Source organism: Vipera berus (assembly GCF_964194415.1).
Source record: "Vipera berus genome assembly, chromosome: 3".
Classification (NCBI taxonomy): domain Eukaryota; kingdom Metazoa; phylum Chordata; class Lepidosauria; order Squamata; family Viperidae; genus Vipera; species Vipera berus.
In genome coordinates this window covers 8,639,055-8,657,136 of record NC_138204.1, presented here as the reverse complement: position 1 = coordinate 8,657,136, position 18,082 = coordinate 8,639,055, and the positions used below count along the sequence as shown (strand labels likewise).

Sequence of the window (18,082 nt, the reverse complement as noted above, 5' to 3'; positions counted from 1 at the left end):
GAGTGTCAACCACGATTAAACAATGTAATTTGGGGTGTCAAATCACCGCTAGTGATTCAGTGTGTCAACCATTACATAAACTATGATTCAGTGACAACTACCATTAAACTGTGTCAACCACCATTAAACCGTGTCAACCACGATTAAACAATGTAATTTGGAGTGTCCAACCACCGCTAGTGATTCAGTGTGTCAACCATTAAATAAACTATGATTCAGCGTCAACTACCACTCAACAGATTGTGTGTAAAACCACCATTAAACAAACTGTGATTTGGAGTGTGTCAACCGCCATTAAACAAACTGCGATTCAGTGTGTCAACCACCAGATTGTTGGGGGCAATTATGTAATAATGCCGCTTGGGGGTGTGTGTGAAAGCCCTAATAAGCAGACATATACATAGAATGAAGGTTACTGCTAAGCTTGTAAGCCGCCCTGAGTCTTCGGAGAAGGGCGGGATGTAAATGGAATTAAAATAATAAAAAAAAAATTAAGCAATCTGATTCAGACTGTGTCGACTTCAGGAACCAGGAACCGACCACGCGAAGGTTCGCTCAGAGGGAATAAAGTACGCATTGAGAGTTCTTGCTCCGGGCCGAGGCTGGATAAGACGCCCCCCTCCCCCCCTCCTCCTCCTCCTCCTAAGATTTCAAATCTCTCGCTTCGTCCTCGCCTTTCTTCCGAGCAACCACCGCTCCTCCTTTCGCTCTCCGGCGCTTCCAACCACGCACTTCCGGTCCTCTCCTTCATTCCCGTCTCTATGCCCCCAGCGATTTTATTATTATTATTATTATTCTTTATTTCTCCTCCCCTCCTCCGAGGACGGCGCGGCGCGATTGGCGGCGGCGTTCTCGCGAGAGGCGCGGCCTGACGGGGTGAGAGCGCGCGGGCGAGAAGAAAAAAAAAGGAGGGGGGCGGAGCGGGAGAAGGGGCCTGGCGTCGAGGTCCCGGTGGTGGCGGCGGCGGAGGCGGAGGAAGCGGCTGGCTCGCTCGCTCGCTCCTGGGTGAGTGGCAGAAATGGCGGCCGCGGAGAGGGGAAGGCTCGTTCTGACGGGTGACGGGAAGGAGCCATCTTGGGCCCGCTCGGCGCCTGTGGGAGGCTCGCCTGGCCCGCCCCCTCCTGGGCCTGCCGCGAGCGCAGAGAGACAGGAAGCCGCGAGCTGAGGCGCTGGCCGGCCCGGCCCGCTTGCCGGCCTACTTTCTCCCACCGCCCAGACACGCTGCTTCCCGAGGCGCCTTTCCCGCCGGCCTCTCCCCTTTCCCGCCCTGGCGCTCGCCCCGAGGAAGCGGCTCCCTTCGCGCCTTAAAGGGCCGAGTTCGAGCTTGGCTAAATTTTAAGACGGCCCGAGTTGAAGGGAGCCCCTGCCTGCCTGCCTTTCCCTTAGTTCGCTCCACCGAGCTTAGGAAAAAGGGATAGTTGTTTCCTGTAACTCGGGATACGCAACGCAGGAGACAGCTCAGGGGATGCTACTTTCCGGCCTTAGGCAGGTAGTCCTCGACTTACAGCAGTTCGCTTAGTGACCGTCCGAAGTTAAAACGGCGCTGGGAAAAGTGACTGGTGACCCGTTCCCCCACCCCCCACGCTTTAATTTAATTTAATTTTAATTTTTAATTTTATTAGATTTACAGACCGCCCTTTCCCGAAGGACTCAGGGCGGTTTACAGGGCATTTTAAAATCAAACCAATACAAAATACAAAAGTTAAAAGACAATTAAAAAGATTAAATTATCCCTGAAAATAAAAACCCCAGTTAAAATTCTCAGCCTGGGCCAGAGAGCTCGAAGAGCCAGGTCTTCAGGTCCCGGCAGAATGAACGCAGGTCAGGGGCAGTCCTGAGCTCCACGGGCAGCTGGTTCCAGAGGGTAGGCGCACCCACCGAGAAGGCCTTCCCCCTGGGTGTTATCCGCCGGCAATCTTTTACCGGCGGCACCCTGAGAAGGCCCTCCCTGTGGGAGCGCACAGGACGAAGGGAACTTGATGCTGGCAGCAGGTGTTCCCTCAAATATCCCGGACCCAAGCCATTTAGGGCTTTATAGGTCATCACCAGCACCTTGAATCTCACCCGGAGGGCAACCGGAAGCCAATGCAGCTCACATTCTCCCCCCTGGTCACCTGATTTGCCTTTGGATACTTGAGAGCTGACTCGTGTTTATGACGGTCGCGGTGTGTCGTTCCCCCTCCCCCGGGTCACGCGATCCCCTTTTGCGACCTTCTGACAAGCAAAGCCAATGGGGAAGCCGGATTCCCTTAACAACCGTGTTTACCAATCTGACAACGGAAGTGATTCGCTTAACGAATGCGGCAAGAAAGGTCGTAAAATGGGGCAAAACTCACTCAACCCATTTCTCGCTTAGCAACATAAGTTTGGGGCTCAGTTGTGGTCGTGTGGTCTGCCTGTAATTGGACTAAGAGTTTCTTCTGACGCCTTCCCTTTCCGAAAGACGTTGGCTGGGTGTTGCCTGGTCCTTCATAGAATATAATAAGTTGTTTGTGAGGTTTTGGAACTGCCTGGAAGTAAATGGACTCTACATGGCTTATGGAGGTTTTATGCGAGACACCAAGCTCTCAATCTAATAATTAAAATTGCAAACCAATTTGTGCTGTAAATAATGGTAGATGTAAAGATGGTGCTGGTGGGTATTATTTTATTTTATTTTTTTTATCCCACACATCTCCCCTACAAGATATCTCTGGGGGGGGGGGGGCGCACAATATATTTCTGAGGTTTCCCATTTCTTTGGTTCCAATTGGATGTCAATCACTCAACTTTCGTTATGCTTGCAGGTTATTGATTAGGGCCCTTTCCACTTACTCATGAATGCTTTTTTAAAGAGCTATTTAAGTACTAATCATGATTATCATGACTCAGCAGGTGGCAGCACCTGACTGATCTTGCCTCAGCAAAGAAGAAAAGCAGAGTTGGGCCTGAGTGAGGGATGGGAGACCATCAAGAAATGCAAGAGTTGTAGACTGTGAAAGTAAAAAAAAACAATTGTGAAAAAAGCAATGATAAGTCACTCCCTTATTGCTGCTAGGAAAACTACAAAAATGCTTATTTTGGCAAAATCTAGCTATTTATGCTATTTGAGAAAAACATAAGCTAAAGTTCTAGAGCTAACAATTCTAGTAAGTTTTTTACATTCACTTTCTAAAATAAAATATCCTTTTCCACTTAGGCTTCCTTTGCCATTCTTCAAGTCATTTTTTTTCAAGCTGGAGCAGTTTGAAAAGTGGTTTTTAGTTATAGTAGGATATATATCTTTTAAAGAGAGGAGAACAAGAAGTTCTGAGTATGCAGATAACCTGGGGCATATTTACATCATGGCAATTTGCTTGATTACTGTGTGCTTATAGATTGTTAAAAGGTGAGCTGTGAACCAGAAAGTTAAAATTGTACTTTGCTATTTCACCTCAGTACATGTCTTTAAGATAGTCAGCATTTCCTAATTTTTCAACTGCAGCTCAAAAATAAGATTCCAACAAAATAGATGAGTATTATTATGCTGTATGGTGCAAGAATTATGCAGTAAACATCCCAATGATTCTACCTTTGGAGGGGGGAGGGATTTGTATAATTTGTGAATTTTTTTAAAAGTCTTTTTTCATGTTTAAATAATTGCAGATAGAATTACATATTTTGATGAATGGTCAGCATTTTTTAATCTGTCTTCGACATTCCTATGTTAGAAAATAGCTGTCTTAAATTTATCCTGAAAAGTTATGAGGTCCCCATTTTGTCACTTCTGATTGTCCATATAGTTTGGGGAATGAACAATATTACTGGCATGTTATGGCATGTATTGTTTTGGAAAGCAAATATGACTCCCTGATTAGACCAATTGTTAGATCCTGTGAATCTTAAGGAAATGGATGGGTTCTTAGTACTGTTAGCATTGCCCCCTGTATATAAAATCCATAACCCTTCTGGCTGGTAAGACCACCTGTAGTTGAACTTGAGTAGTAGCAAATTCATCCTTGAACAGAGGCACAGTGAAAGAGGTGGTGGTACACACATCCTCAAAAAAAAATCTTCACTGGATACAAGAATATTGCACAATTTCGCTCCAGTCCCCAGCTTCCCTTTGGGGGCGGGGGAAGAGTATGTAGGAGATGGTTGGGCTGCCACTTAAGAGGGACATAGAAAAAAGAGATTATCTGGACCATTTTGAGTCACCTTTCAGGCCAAGATATTCTACTGAGGCAGCATTGATTACATTTGTGGATGTGATTTCTGGTAGAATAAAGAGGGTGCAGTTCTCTTGGCTGGTCATCTCTTGGTGACTTCCTTCACCACTGATCATTATTCTTTGGACCAGTTTAGTATATGAGTATGGGAAGTACTGTTTTGCAGTAGTTCTTCCTCCTCTGCAGTCTGTGTTGATAGGGAAAGGCCAGTCAAACCCATGGGCCCTGCTTTCTGGAATTCTTCAGGACTCAGCATTTTCCCCATTGCCTTTAACATGCCCATGAGTATGCACAGTCTATATGAGCGTGCATAATGCAGGTTATCTGATGTTTTGGACTCGGTTATCATCGGAATCCAAGTGATGCTGCTAAGGTGCTGACCTACTGTCTGTTTGGGGAGAAATGGGATCAGTCCTGGCAAAATAAAGTAACTGATTCAGGAATTGGACACCTCATCTTTAGTTCTCAATCAAGTCCTATTTCTTCAGACAGAACTAGTTTGGGAATCCTCTTGGGACTCATGGCTCCTGATGGAAGAGTGAGTGGCAGCTATGGCTGGGAAGATTTTTTTGCAGAGATCAGTCTTATGCACTAGTTTCATCATTTTACAGCCCACAGCCCATTCTAGTGGTTTAAACTACTGCAGTAACACTCTGTGTACGGTGTCAGAAACCAAGAACTCTACCCTTCAACCCTGATATCCATTTATGTACTTCTTTGGGGATTTATTGCCAAAAAGATTTTCTGGACATGTCTGAAATCTGAAGATAGCGTTACATATCATTTGATAAACCCCAGATCAGAAGACATCTTAGTGTTTGGTCAAGAATGATAGTGACTCTGGAGGAGACCTAAACCATAAGGAAGCCTGGCCATTGATAGTACCAATATTGAAAGAGGAATTTCTTGTTTTACAAGTATGTATAACAGACATGTCAAACTCGCGACATCACATGACGTCGCACAATGTATCGGAGCTTTTTCCCCATTGCCGGCAATGGGGTGGTGGGCACGGTTTCCTTGTGATGCATCCGGCCCGCGGGCTGGCAGTTTGACACTCCTGATGTATAAGGTTGAAGTATGGAATGAGGGAACTTGAAATTGTTGTATCAGAATTGCACACTAAATTTTCGGAATATATGACCTTAGGTTTATGGAATGGGCCACTTTAAATCAGATGAGTATGTGAGATTATGCAAAGGAATAGATACCAATATTATTCAAAAAACATTGCTTAAATATATGGTTGGCTATAACTTAACAGCAGATCATCTGTAGTAGAATTTGTGGTTTTAAGGTGAATATTATGATTTTCAACTTCATATGAGGTGGAAAAGTGAGGAATTCTTTGGCAAATCGGGCTAAACGTTGTACAGACTTAACAATACAGTACAATGTTTTTATTGGCTGAATGGAATGCAGGTACTGGAAAAAAAATCCTGAAAGTACTGAAAGATTTACATTGAATAAATGCAATAATGCAGGGGATAGGTTAATATGTTTTATGAAGAGATTTATTGATGACACTTGCTTCATGAATAGAACTGACTGCCCATGACCGTAATTGGCTTGATCATTTAGGTAACAAAAACAGGGTGAAGAAGTGCAATAGAATAAGACATTTCTAGAAACAGACTATAAGTTATTGGCATTTTATCTGCATAATTGATAGCAATTTAGTAAATTAAAGAGTAGGTATGGTATCAAAATTAGTTCTGGAAGATATAGTGAGAATATTACTTCATACACATTCTGTATGCTTACCTTATACAGGTGAAACTCGAAAAATTAGAACATCGTGCAAAAGTTCATTTATTTCAGTAATGCAACTTAAAAGGGGAAACTAATATATGAGATAGACTCATTACATGCAAAGCAAGGTAGTTCAAGCCGTGATTTGTCATAATTGTGATGATTGCTTACAGCTCATGAAAACCCCAAATCCACAATCTCAGTAAATTAGAATATTGTGAAAAGGTGCAATATTCTAGGCTCAAAGTGTCCCACTCTAATCAGCTAATTAAGCCATAACACCTGCAAAGGGTTCCTGAGCCTTTAAATGGTCTCTCAGTCTGGTTCAGTAGGAATCACAATCATGGGGAAGACTGCTGACCTGACAGTTGTGCAGAAAACCATCATTGACACCCTCCATAAGGAGGGAAAACCTCAAAAGGTAATTGCAAAAGAAGTTGGATGTTCCCAAAGTGCTGTATCAAAGCACATTAATAGAAAGTTATGTGGAAGGGAAAAGTGTGGAAGAAAAAGGTGCACAAGCAGCAGGGATGACCGCAGCCTGGAGAGGATTGTCAGGAAAAGGCCATTCAAAAGTGTTGGGGACTTTCACAAGGAGTGGACTGAGGCTGGAGTCAGGGCATCAAGAGCCACCACACACAGACGGATCCTGGACATGGGCTTCAAATGTCGTATTCCTCTTGTCAAGCCGCATCAGAAGCATCTTACCTGGGCTAAAGAAAAACAACCTGGTCTGTTGCTCAGTGGTCCAAAGTCCTCTTTTCTGATGAGAGCAACTTTTGCATCTCATTTGGAAACCAAGGACCCAGAGTCTGGAGGAAGAATGGAGATGCACACACTGTAAGATGCTTGAAGTCCAGTGTGAAGTTTCCACAGTCTGTGTTGATTTGGGGAGCCATGTCATCTGCTGGTGTTGGTCCACTGTGCTTCATTAAGTCCAGGGTCAATGCAGCCGTCTACCAGGAGATTTTGGAGCACTTCATGCTTCCTTCTGCAGACGAGCTTTATGGGGATGCTGACTTCATTTTCCAGCAGGACCTGGCACCTGCCCACACTGCCAAAAGCACCAAAATCTGGTTCAATCACCGTGGGATTACTGTGCTTGATTGGCCAGCAAACTCGCCTGACCTGAACCCCATAGAGAATCTATGGGGCATTGCCAAGAGAAAGGTGAGAGACATGAGACCGAACAATGCAGAAGAGCTGAAGGCCGCTATTGAAGCATCCTGGCCTTCCATAACACCTCAGCAGTGCCACAGGCTGATAGCTTCCATGACACGCCGCATTGAGGCAGTAATTGCTGCAAAAGGGGCCCAAACCAAGTACTGAGTACATATGCATGCTTATACTTTTCAGAGGTCCGATATTGTTCTATGTGCACTCCTTGTTTTATTGATTGCATGTAATATTCTAATTTTCTGAGATTGTGGATTTGGGGTTTTCATGAGCTGTACACCATAATCATCACAATTATGACAAATCACGGCTTGAACTATCTTGCTTTGCATGTAATGAGTCATATATTAGTTTCCCCTTTTAAGTTGCATTACTGAAATAAATGAACTTTTGCACGATATTCTAATTTTTCGAGTTTCACCTGTATGAAATAAAACTTTAACAATGGGAAGAGATATGAGATGTTGTGAAAATTGAAGTAGAAAAATAATCCCCAAATTTGTAACAGTAAAAGATCCAAGTGGCTTTCAGAAGAAATTATAACAGACAAGAAAAGAAGGAAGCTTGATCCCACAGTAAGGATGAATTATATAAATGCAGCATTTTCATTGTCAAGCAATCATGTCTGAACGAGGCTCTATACTTCAGTCAAGATGATACCCAACTTTTTCTTTCCATCCCGAACCAACCCAGCGATGCCCTCGCCGTGATGTCCCGTTGCTTGGAGGCGGTCCAGGTCTGGATGGGGAGAAACAGGCTTCGTCTCAATCCTGCCAAGACTGAGTGGCTGTGCATATTGGCATCTCGGGTTAACCAGACCATTCCACCTTTAACGAAGGGGGGTGAGGTGTTACCCCCCGTTGATAGGGCTTGCAACCTGGGCGTCCTCCTTGACTCCCAGCTCAATTTTGAAGACCATATAGGAGCCGTGACCAGGGGGGCTTTTGCCCAGGTTCGCCTGGTGCGCCAGTTGCGACCCTACCTGAACCAAGATGCCCTACGCACAGTCACTCATGCGCTCGTGACCTCCCGTTTAGACTACTGCAACGCTGTCTACATGGGGCTGCCCTTGAGGACCACTCGGAGGCTTCAGCTGGTGCAGAATGCGGCTGCGCAAGATGTGATGGGGGCCTCCCGATACTCCCATGTAACACCTCTACTCCGCGAGCTGCATAGGCTCCCGGTTGCCCTCCGGGTGAGATTCAAGGTGCTGGTGATGACCTATAAAGCCCTGAATGGCTTGGGTCCGGTATATTTGAGGGAACACCTGCTGCCAGCATCAAGTTCCCTTCGTCCAGTGCGCTCACACAGGGAGGGTCTGCTCAGGGTGCCGCCGGTAAAAGATTGCCGGCGGATAACACCCAGGGGGAGGGCCTTCTCTGTGGGTGCGCCTGCCCTCTGGAACCAGCTGCCCGTGGAGCTCAGGACTGCCCCTGACCTGCGTTCATTCCGCCAGGACCTGAAGACCTGGCTTTTTGAGCTCTCTGGCCCAGGCTGAGAATTTTAATTTTAATTTTAATTGGGGTTTTTACTTTTTTCAGGGATTGATGTAATTTTTTAAATTGTTTTTAACTTTTGTATTTCTTGTTTTAAATACCCTGTAAACCGCCCTGAGTCCTTCGGGAAAGGGCGGTATATAAATCTAATAAAAAAAAAAAAGATTGTCAGCAAGTAGGGGAATATAATAGTGCAAAAGTGAGGGATAGTTTTAAGAACAAAGAAATTGCAGGGAAGTTTACAGCTAAGGCATGAATAGTTGAGTAAGCTTGGAATACAAGCAAAGGATATTAAACGAAGATGGGAAGATACAGTCTAGATATAAGATTTACTTACTGAAAAAATTGTGTGCCCATGCATCTTATATACAGTAATCCAGGGTGGCCCATAAACAAGATCAGTAAAACAAAATAAGATTTAAAAAGCAATACACAACAATAGCACTCTCTGACACCCTCAATAGCCATGCTTCCACCAAACAGTTACATTCTCTTTGCTAGGCTTCATTCACACCGTAACCCAGTGCCTGGGGGAAGAGCCAGCTCCTTGTGGCTCATAGAAAAACAAAAACATTTAGAGAGACTGTACACAACAGGCGACCGCAATAGAAAACAAAGTGCAAAATGCAGTGGACCAGCTGTTAAATACCAGGTGCTTATGAAATGCCTATTGTGAAAGGCAGATAAAGTGCTAACAGATCTGTGTCAACAAATATGGAACAAGATTGTATGGTTGGAAAATATGCCTGTACCAAAGAGAAGATATATAAAGCAATGGATAGATTGTCAAACCAGGCCAATTCCTCACACAAGTCGAAATATTACTTGAAATCTTACAGAGTAGAGCCATAAGGAGAAGCAACTTTTAGAAGAAGGCAGCAGGCTACAAGGTCAGATAGGTAGCCTAAGATGAAAGACAGCAAGAGGGATTTTCTTTTGCATTATTGACTACAGCAAGGCTTTTGTGTTAAGTGTACCAGAATCTAGGTTAATGGGTATACCAGAGCACTCGGATATTCTTCTGAGGACCCTCTATTATGAGCAAGAAGCTATTGTAAAAACTGAAACAAAGAGGTAGAGAATAGGAAAGAGTGAATGAAGGATGCCTATTGTTCCATATCATCTGTTCAGCTTATTCAAGGAATGGAAGAATGGTAAGATTGGATAAAATGATAGCTTGAATCAAAATAGGCAGCTAGAACATAATCATCTTGATGATGATGATAACTTTATGATGATAACTTTATTGTCACTTTGAATGTACACCAATCGGCATACATCAAAATGAAATTTCGTGGCATACAGCTCTCAAAGGGTCACCACCTCCGATATATACTCCTTGTTCGGGGCCCGCTCAAATTTCACATTGTCCATTTTAGTCTCTAGGGAGTGAACGATGGCAAACAGGACAGATGGAAATGGGGCTCCCTGTGGATTAGCCCTCAAGTTAGCTTGTATTCTGACAACCTCGCCTTCTTTCCTTTTTCTGATCCTGACTCTTCCATCCTTTCCTTAAAGAGGCCTTGCTTCTTTTCGCCCCTGGAGCACGCTGCTGCCACCTCCAACTCCTCCAAAAGCCTCTCTCTCTTCCTCTGGGCCTGCCGACAGCCTCATCCAATTCCTTCGCCCCATAAGCTCCAGGTTCTCTCCTCTGCCTCCTCTGGAAACAGCCCTGATTTGCAGTAGAATCCATCACTGGGCCAGCAGTCAGATCTTGCTGCTGGTAGAACAAATTCAAACAGCGCCAACGACTTTTAACGGTCTCACCAACAGTTTCAAAACAACTAGAAACTCGCCAGGCCAGCAAAGATTGTCGGTCGTATGTCGTATGTTACCTTAGTTCCACCATGTTGCTCAAACACATTAAAATCTTCCTGATCATGTGGCCTATAGCCCTTACTATCCCTCCCAAAACTATTCGCCTTCAAGAGCCAATGCAGCCACAGCCATTCCAGGCGCCGCCATCTTAGACCTTGAGAGTGGAATTCGAAGTTATCGAAGTCAAAATTATAGATTCATGTCATCTAGCATGCTTATTGAGTTTCCATTTGACAGCAGAGGGATCCACTAGAAAATGCAAGTCTTTCATCAGAGTCAGAGAGCTGCCTTTAATCTTATGACTGCAAATTTTAATTTTTTACCACATTTTTTTTTTACTGATGCTAAATGATTAGCTACAGTGAAGTCTCATTCTAATTGATCATTGGAGTTGTGTGCCCATCATTCAGAAAGTATGTCAGCACAGTAAGGTACATCACTTGAGTAATGAAGTACCCGTAGCTCTGCAAATATTGCAAAGTACATCTTCAAAAAAATAATAATGGAAAGTTTCTTGTACGGAGATCTGCTAAAGTTGGGGTTCGCTGTATTTTAAAAATGTTTTTGTTTCACGTCACCAAGATTGTATCTCGAGTGGATAAAAGACCTCTTTCCCTCTCTTTCTAGTGAAGGACAAAAATGAGTTATGCGGAAAAACCCGATGAAATTACAAAAGATGAGTGGATGGAAAAACTCAATAATTTACACATCCAAAGAGCTGACATGAATCGCTTAATTATGAACTATCTTGTTACAGGTAACAATCACTAAGATTTACGATTGCCTCTTAATTTAAGAATGGTATTTAAGAACAGCATTTCCAGCACATGTTTTTATATTCGTTGGTGGCACTATATTAGAAGAGTCTTGTGACGACCAAAAACACCGCTGCTACCCACTCCACAATCTGTAATTGTGCGCCATATTATTATATAAGCTGTGGGGGGGAAATAAGTTATAACAATAGAGTCTCTTTCTAGAAGCTTACAAGCAAAAGGACAAGTAGAAAAAAGAGAAAAGGACGAAAAAAGGACAGAGTCCTACATAGCTACTAATTTTTTCAGAAAGTTTTTATTAACTTCAAGAGCTAGCCATCGAGGAAGTTAGTCGTGAGAAGGAGCTTTAGTAAGAGAATTACACCTTTTAATCTTTTTTTTGTCCTCTTTTACAATCAGAAACTTCAGGTCCTTTTTTTTTATTGTAAAAGCAAAAACTCCAAAAGTCATTCAATGCCGAAAGCCTTGTAAGATGACTTTTTTTGTTTGCTTGTTCGTTTCGTAATACGTTTCTTCTTCCATTTCATTTCAGAAGGTTTTAAAGAGGCTGCTGAGAAGTTTCGAATGGAATCTGGAATTGAACCTAGTGTTGATCTAGAGACGCTGGATGAAAGAATAAAAATTCGGGAGATGATTCTCAAAGGCCAGATCCAGGAAGCCATTGCACTGATCAATAGCCTTCATCCAGAGTTATTAGACACAAACCGGTACCTTTACTTCCATTTGCAGGTAAGCTAACAGATTTAAAGATGCAGGGATTGTAGCTTGTGTATCTAAATAACAAATGCATTGGTTATTTAGGAACTACAATAATTGAATTCATAATTTATCCTAATATGTTGGGTAGACATTTTGAATGCCCTTTGGCCTTGTGAGAATATAATTGTGTCAGATATTTAAATGTGAACAGTGGAACTGGCTATATGCTCCAGTCCTGTAACAGTATTTTTTTTTAAAATTCCATTTATATCCCGCCCTTCTCCGAAGACTCAGGGCGGCTTACAAGCTTAGCAGTAGCCTTCATTCTATGTATATGCCTGCTTATTAGGGCTTTCACACACACCCCAAGCGGCATTATTACAAAGTCAGCTTAATTGCCCCCAACAATCTGGGTCCTCATTTTACCTACCTCGGAAGGATGGAAGGCTGAGTCAACCTTGAGCCTGGTGGGATGCGAACCTGCAGGCAGCTGGTGTCATAAGTCAAGGACTTCCCGTCCTTGTGGCGACTCTTTACTACATCCTCCATAAATCCAGTTGCTTCTGTTTTTCTAGTTCTGGTTCTTGGCACGTGCCCCAAATGGAAGAAATATCTTAATGAGACCAAACCGAGAGAGGACTTAAAACAAAACTACCGTAAATTGGAATTGGGGAGGATTTGCTCTCCATGTTCTTGTTGCCCTTAAGAGCATTTAAATGTGCAGTTCTTTAGACAAGCATTAAAACTCCAAATATCTTAGGCCTGAAAAGGCAATCTTTGAATGATAGAATCACATCAGAGAGGTCTCTAGGACACGAAGTGTCCACATACTTCATTTATAGACATAATAAAAGCTCGAAAAGCTAAGTTGCGTAGCTTAGCTTCTTTCTGACCGTTAGATTTATTTTTTTTCTTTTAATTTAAAGTTGTTTGATCAAAGCCGGATATTCAGAGGATGTTTATGGTGTAGGAGAGAAAGTGCGTTTAACTTCCTATTTCTCTTTTTTCCTTCTTCTTTGATCTGTGCAGCAGCAACATTTAATTGAACTGATTCGGCAGCGGGAAACGGAAGCTGCTCTGGAGTTTGCGCAGACTCAGTTAGCGGAACAAGGAGAAGAGAGCCGGGAGTGTCTGACGGAGATGGAGCGCACACTGGCTCTCCTGGCCTTTGATAATCCAGAGGAATCCCCTTTTGGAGATTTGCTCAACATGATGCAGAGGCAGAAAGTAACTACTAGTCATGGGACTAAAATTAAAAGATGGCAGAAGTCTTTAACGGCTGGCGCATTTGCACTTATCTCTTAGTGCAGGGATTCCCAACCAGGGGTGTGAGACGGTATATTCCAGGGGGTGCAAAAACTTGGGTTTCCAAAATTACGGTGTATATGCATAATTTGTTGCCGTTATTTCAAACATCTGTAAGGGGTGCGAGAATATACGAGAGGCGTTCTAGGGGTGCAGGGCATAGAAAAGGTTGGGAACCACTGCCTTAGTGGCTTGTGGGGAATAGGTAGCTTTATATCTTTTTCACAGTAGATTGAGCAAGCACTCCAAAGAAAATCTTAATCAGCTAAATTGCTTAGTTAACCAACTATTATTTTAATTAAAATCAGTTTTGAGAATTCAGCTCGATTGGTGAAGCAAATAGGCCTGAGAATGATGAATATAAAGAAGTTACTGCTTATTTTTCTAGTAAATGGCTATATCAGTGATAGAGATTCTTACCATGATAGGTTTCATGGTATCTGCCCCGAATGGAACAGCGTACAATTGTAAAATACACTACTACAAGTGTGGTCCAGTGGTTAAGGCACCAGGCTAGAAACCAGGGAGCTGAGTGCTATTTCTGCCTTAGGTACAAATGCCGGCTAGGTGACTTTAGGCCAATCATACACTCTCAAGTCCCTGACAGAGTTGTTTTGGGGACTTGACAAGCAAAGTCATTGAGGAAGCCAGATTCACTTAACAACCGTGTTACTAAACAGCTGCAGTGATTCACTTAACAACTGTGGCAAGAAATGTCATAAAATGGGGCAAAACTCAATTAGGTGTCTTGCTTCACAGAAATATTATGTTACTAATCTAAGCTACTTGTCTCTTTCTCTAGGTGTGGAGTGAAGTAAACCAAGCTGTGTTAGATTATGAAAATCGTGAGTCAACCCCCAAACTGGCTAAATTATTGAAGCTACTACTTTGGGCTCAAAATGAGCTGGACCAGAAGAAAGTAAAATATCCCAAAATGACAGATCTCAGCAAGGGGACAATTGAGGAACCCAAGTAAAATGTGCAGATGGACACTAAATCTCACACCTGCACAGTGATTATACATTTTTAATCAGTCTGTGACTGAAATATTTTTACTACAGTTCAGGACTTTTGCAATTTGGTTGTGTGTTTTTTTTGTTTGTTTCTTGGCAAGCATACGTAAAGGGAAGGGGTCCCTTTTAAAATGCAGCAAAATGGCATTGGAAAAGCATTGCATCACTTTGTCCATCTGACTTAGGCTATGCACTGTCGTCCTTTTTTAGCCAAATACCAAGGTTCTTTTTTAAATACTGTGCTGAAGGTTTGCAGTGTCTGGCCACTGAAACATGTTTTGGTAGCCAGCGAATTGATGTTAAAGCTCTTGGCAACTCTCCAGTTAAACTTCACCTGTTTTTCACTTGAACATGGACTTATTTCTGTGTTAATTTATAGCCAAATATGCATTCTCTATTTATAAGCTAGCAATTGGTTAAAGTGATCATTTTGTAAACCTGCCAGTGTTGTTTACTGCATAGACTATAGTATAGAAAGCTTGTAAGCTGTAATTGAAGATAACTGCCCTTGCTTTTCACACCTTGGTGACTTATTTATATGGGGCTGAATGTTACGTTCATGACGGGCCTAGTTCTCTCAGAAGCATTGCTAAAAATAAAGGCATTTTCTTTTGTAGTTTTCAAGAATGACCAAAATAGCCTCCGGAAAAAAACGTAATCACATTATAGGTAGGCGTTCTTTCCCCAGAGTTTTTTTTTTTGTGTGTGTGTATGCTTCTATTTCTTAATGTCAGTTGCAGTCATTACACTGCTTGGGGTGACAATTACAGCCTTAAAAGCCTGTAATATATTTACGAACGATATGAAAATGGAAATAACGTTAGCCATTCCCAGTAAGAAGAAATAGCTTAACAGCGTAAATGTTTGGGGGCCGTAATTTTTAAATGATGGAATTATTTTTAACAGTTTCTTATCTTGGGTAATTGGTACTCTGATTTTAACAACTCTCCTCCCTGGAGCTTCCATCTTTATGATGGGGTGTTGTTAATCATGGTTAGGATTTATTTCTGCCCTACCCTAGTTAAAGCCCCTGTAATTCCATGAGTTATTTCTTAACTCAGTCGCTGCATTGCAGTCTCCTTTATGGATGGTTAACGGCAATGCAAGGCTGATTTAAAAACATTGGCCCCCTACTTGGCTGGTAGTAATAAGTGCTAACCTGGCTAGTTTCAAGATTACCATCCCTGCAACTAACTCCGTTATCTCCAAGGTTGCTGAAGCCTAGATATTTCCAGTTGCCAAGCTCTTATTAATGTTATTGCCAACTAGGAGCAATCTGCCTCTCTGTGCTTATTCTACACCTTTCTGCCAAAAGGGGAAAGAAAAAACACACACGAGAGTAAGTCATTTAGTTGCAGCCTAGTACTACTATTACTCCTAGTGCTCTTGGTGAGTAAATGAGCAAGCTATAGAAAGCAAACATTTGGCTTTCAGCAGGGGCGTCGCTACAGTCGTTGCTTGGTGTAATAGACTAACAGAAGCTTCTCTATATTGCTCCAAAAATGAGAGTGACACAGCGGAGGTTCCCGATGAGGGATATGTATTTGTATGCAGCTGCATTCTGGATGAGGCCCACGGCTAGACTAGTGTTAACAGTAGTTCAAAGATAAGATGGCACTTGTATTTTGCACTGAAGCTTGTACAGCCTATCGGAGAGAAAAGCTCTGACGGAACATTACTTAACATTTTGGGAGATCACTCAACGTGGGATTGATGGTCACGGAGTTCAGTGTCCTGGCTCATTTTAGATTCTTGAGGAATGTTTCCTAACAGGTCAATTTGGCCTGATCAAGTTCTTTGAACCGACTAAGCACAGCTACGCTGAGAGTCAAAACGTCTAGGCCAGGGGTAGGCAAACCTTGGCTCTTTTATGACTCGTGGACTTCAACTCCCAGAATTCCTGAGCCAGCCACGCTGAGGAGAAAGGGAGATGTTTCCAAGCTGAGCCCTGCCGGCTCAGGAATTCTGGGAGTTGAAGTCCACGAGTCATAAAAGAGCCAAGGTGGCCTACCCCTGGTCTAGGCTTTCTTCAAATAGGACCAATTTTATCTTTCCTCTTCTGGAGATGTAAGAAAGTATAAAGCCAGAGTCTCCAAACTTGGCAGCTTTTAAGACTTGTAGACTTCAACTCCCAGAACTCCTCAGCCAGAGGAATTCTGGGAGTCGAAGTCTACAAGTCTTAAAAGTTGCTAAGTTTGGAGACCCCTGGTTTAAAGCATCAGCTTTCAGCGTAGTCTTGACCAAAAGCTGATATCCTGTGTTGCAGCCATGTTTCAGAGGTCTCCTTTACATTCAAGCATTCTGTTGAAGCCATGGTTGCATAATAACTGGAATTTAGAGCGTTTTAAGAGCCAAATAATGCGATATAACTGACAGTTTACTTAATTTGGTTTTTGTTAAAACATCTCACACTGAAGCAGCTTTAATCTGTAAAGGTTTCTTGGGGGTAACTTTAGAGAAAAGTATTTAAAAATGGTATGAAAGAAAGCTATGCATTTTACAGAGCGTGCAAAGGTGTAGTCCCCGTGGTACTTTTAGGGATCTTTATATTCACATGTATATAAAATAGTTTGCATATACAAATTATAATATAATCAATTTGAATTATTCTCAGATGGGGAGGGTGTAAAATATAACTTATGAAAATATTATTCACAAAAATATACCCCACAGCCCTCACTACATAAATGATTTTTTGTCATACACATGAGAACTGTCTTACCTTAGTGGCTGTGAAAAATGGTTGCAATTTATCTCCATAATGTTAGATCACCACTCTTCACTGCTTAGCATTAAATACAACTTTGATCAATACGTTTCCCATCTGGTTTTTCTTCTAGTTTATTTTTTATGAACCTCTCTATAGAAATAAGGTTTCAGAGAATATAAGTGTGCTAATCGCTCCTATCAGTCTGAGTAAATTTTGCAATCCAGGTAGCGAAGATTGGATTATATGTACAGTGCGTGGTGTGTATTTTGGAGAGGGTGTGCAAAGCATCTCAAATTCAAAACAGGTTGTTATAGATACTCCACAAAGGATCCGAGGTTGGAAGGGAGGCTCAACTTTCACAACATACATAAAATATAGGTAGTCCTCAACTTACGACCACAATTGAGCCCTGAATTTCTGTTGCTACGTGAAACACTTGTCGAGTTTTGCCTCATTTTACGACCTTTCTTGCCACAGTTGTTAAGTGAATTGCTACAGCTGGTAAACTAGTAGCCCCGGTTATTAACTGAATCCGGCTTTCCTGTTGACTTTGCGTGTCAGAAGGTCGCAAAAGGGAATCGCATGACTCCTGGACACTGCAACCATCATAAATATGAGTCAGTGGCCAATTTTCATCATGTGACCATGGGGATGCTGCGATGGTCGTAAGTGTGAAAAACGATCCTAAGTCCCTCTTCGGTGCTGCTGTAACTTTGGTCACTAAGTGAACTGTTGTAAATCGAGGACTTACCTATATATAACATTAAAAATAATGCCGATTCGTGCAGGTTTTGGAGAAGGAGCTATGTTTAGTAGGCACATTGTTGGAATGGATGAAAGGAAGACTCGGCACATCTTACAGGTGATGGGATAAGGGGGGGGCTGTGAAGGAATTTGCTCTCTGTGTTGGACAAAGCCATTCAAATTCGTTTTCAGTTGGATCCCAGCCTTGTGGCACATCTGCTGGATATGCCTAAGGAGGAGCCTTGCCCTGTTATCTAGGAACAATTTGAACCTGTTAGGCCTGAGGAACTGACTATAACTGTGAGCTCAGCCGCATCATCATCATCATAAAGTTGGAAGGGACCTTGGAGGTCATCTAGTCCAACCCCTTGCTCAGGCAGGAAACCCTATACCATTTCGGACAAAT

The 18,082-nt window shown here is 42.6% G+C and overlaps 1 protein-coding gene across 2 annotated transcripts; it reads left to right on the top strand.

Moving 5' to 3' along the window:
- Window positions 1-916: 916 nt before the first annotated feature.
- GID8 (GID complex subunit 8 homolog) lies at window positions 917-17,026 on the top strand. 2 transcript variants are annotated; one of them, XM_081323116.1, is made up of 5 exons: window positions 917-1,005; window positions 11,057-11,186; window positions 11,738-11,934; window positions 12,934-13,131; window positions 14,012-17,026. In XM_081323116.1, exons 2-5 carry the CDS (start codon window positions 11,069-11,071, stop codon window positions 14,183-14,185), a joined length of 687 nt encoding a protein of 228 aa, XP_081179242.1. In that variant the 5' UTR covers window positions 917-1,005; window positions 11,057-11,068; the 3' UTR covers window positions 14,186-17,026. The 2 variants fall into 2 exon arrangements, with proteins under 2 accessions (XP_081179242.1, XP_081179243.1); XM_081323117.1 differs by having other exon boundaries at window positions 923-1,009.
- The last annotated feature ends 1,056 nt before the right edge of the window (window positions 17,027-18,082 follow it).

What these genes read in the sequence shown, in the direction of transcription:
- GID8 (XM_081323116.1), top strand. Translation starts at nt 11,069, where the DNA reads ATGAGTTATGCGGAAAAACCCGATGAAATTACAAAAGATGAGTGGATG. An exon ending in ACCTTTACTTCCATTTGCAG is followed by an intron (nt 11,935 to 12,933) that starts GTAAGCTAACAG and finishes TGATCTGTGCAG; the next exon opens with CAGCAACATTTAATTGAACT. An exon ending in ACATGATGCAGAGGCAGAAA is followed by an intron (nt 13,132 to 14,011) that starts GTAACTACTAGT and finishes CTCTTTCTCTAG; the next exon opens with GTGTGGAGTGAAGTAAACCA.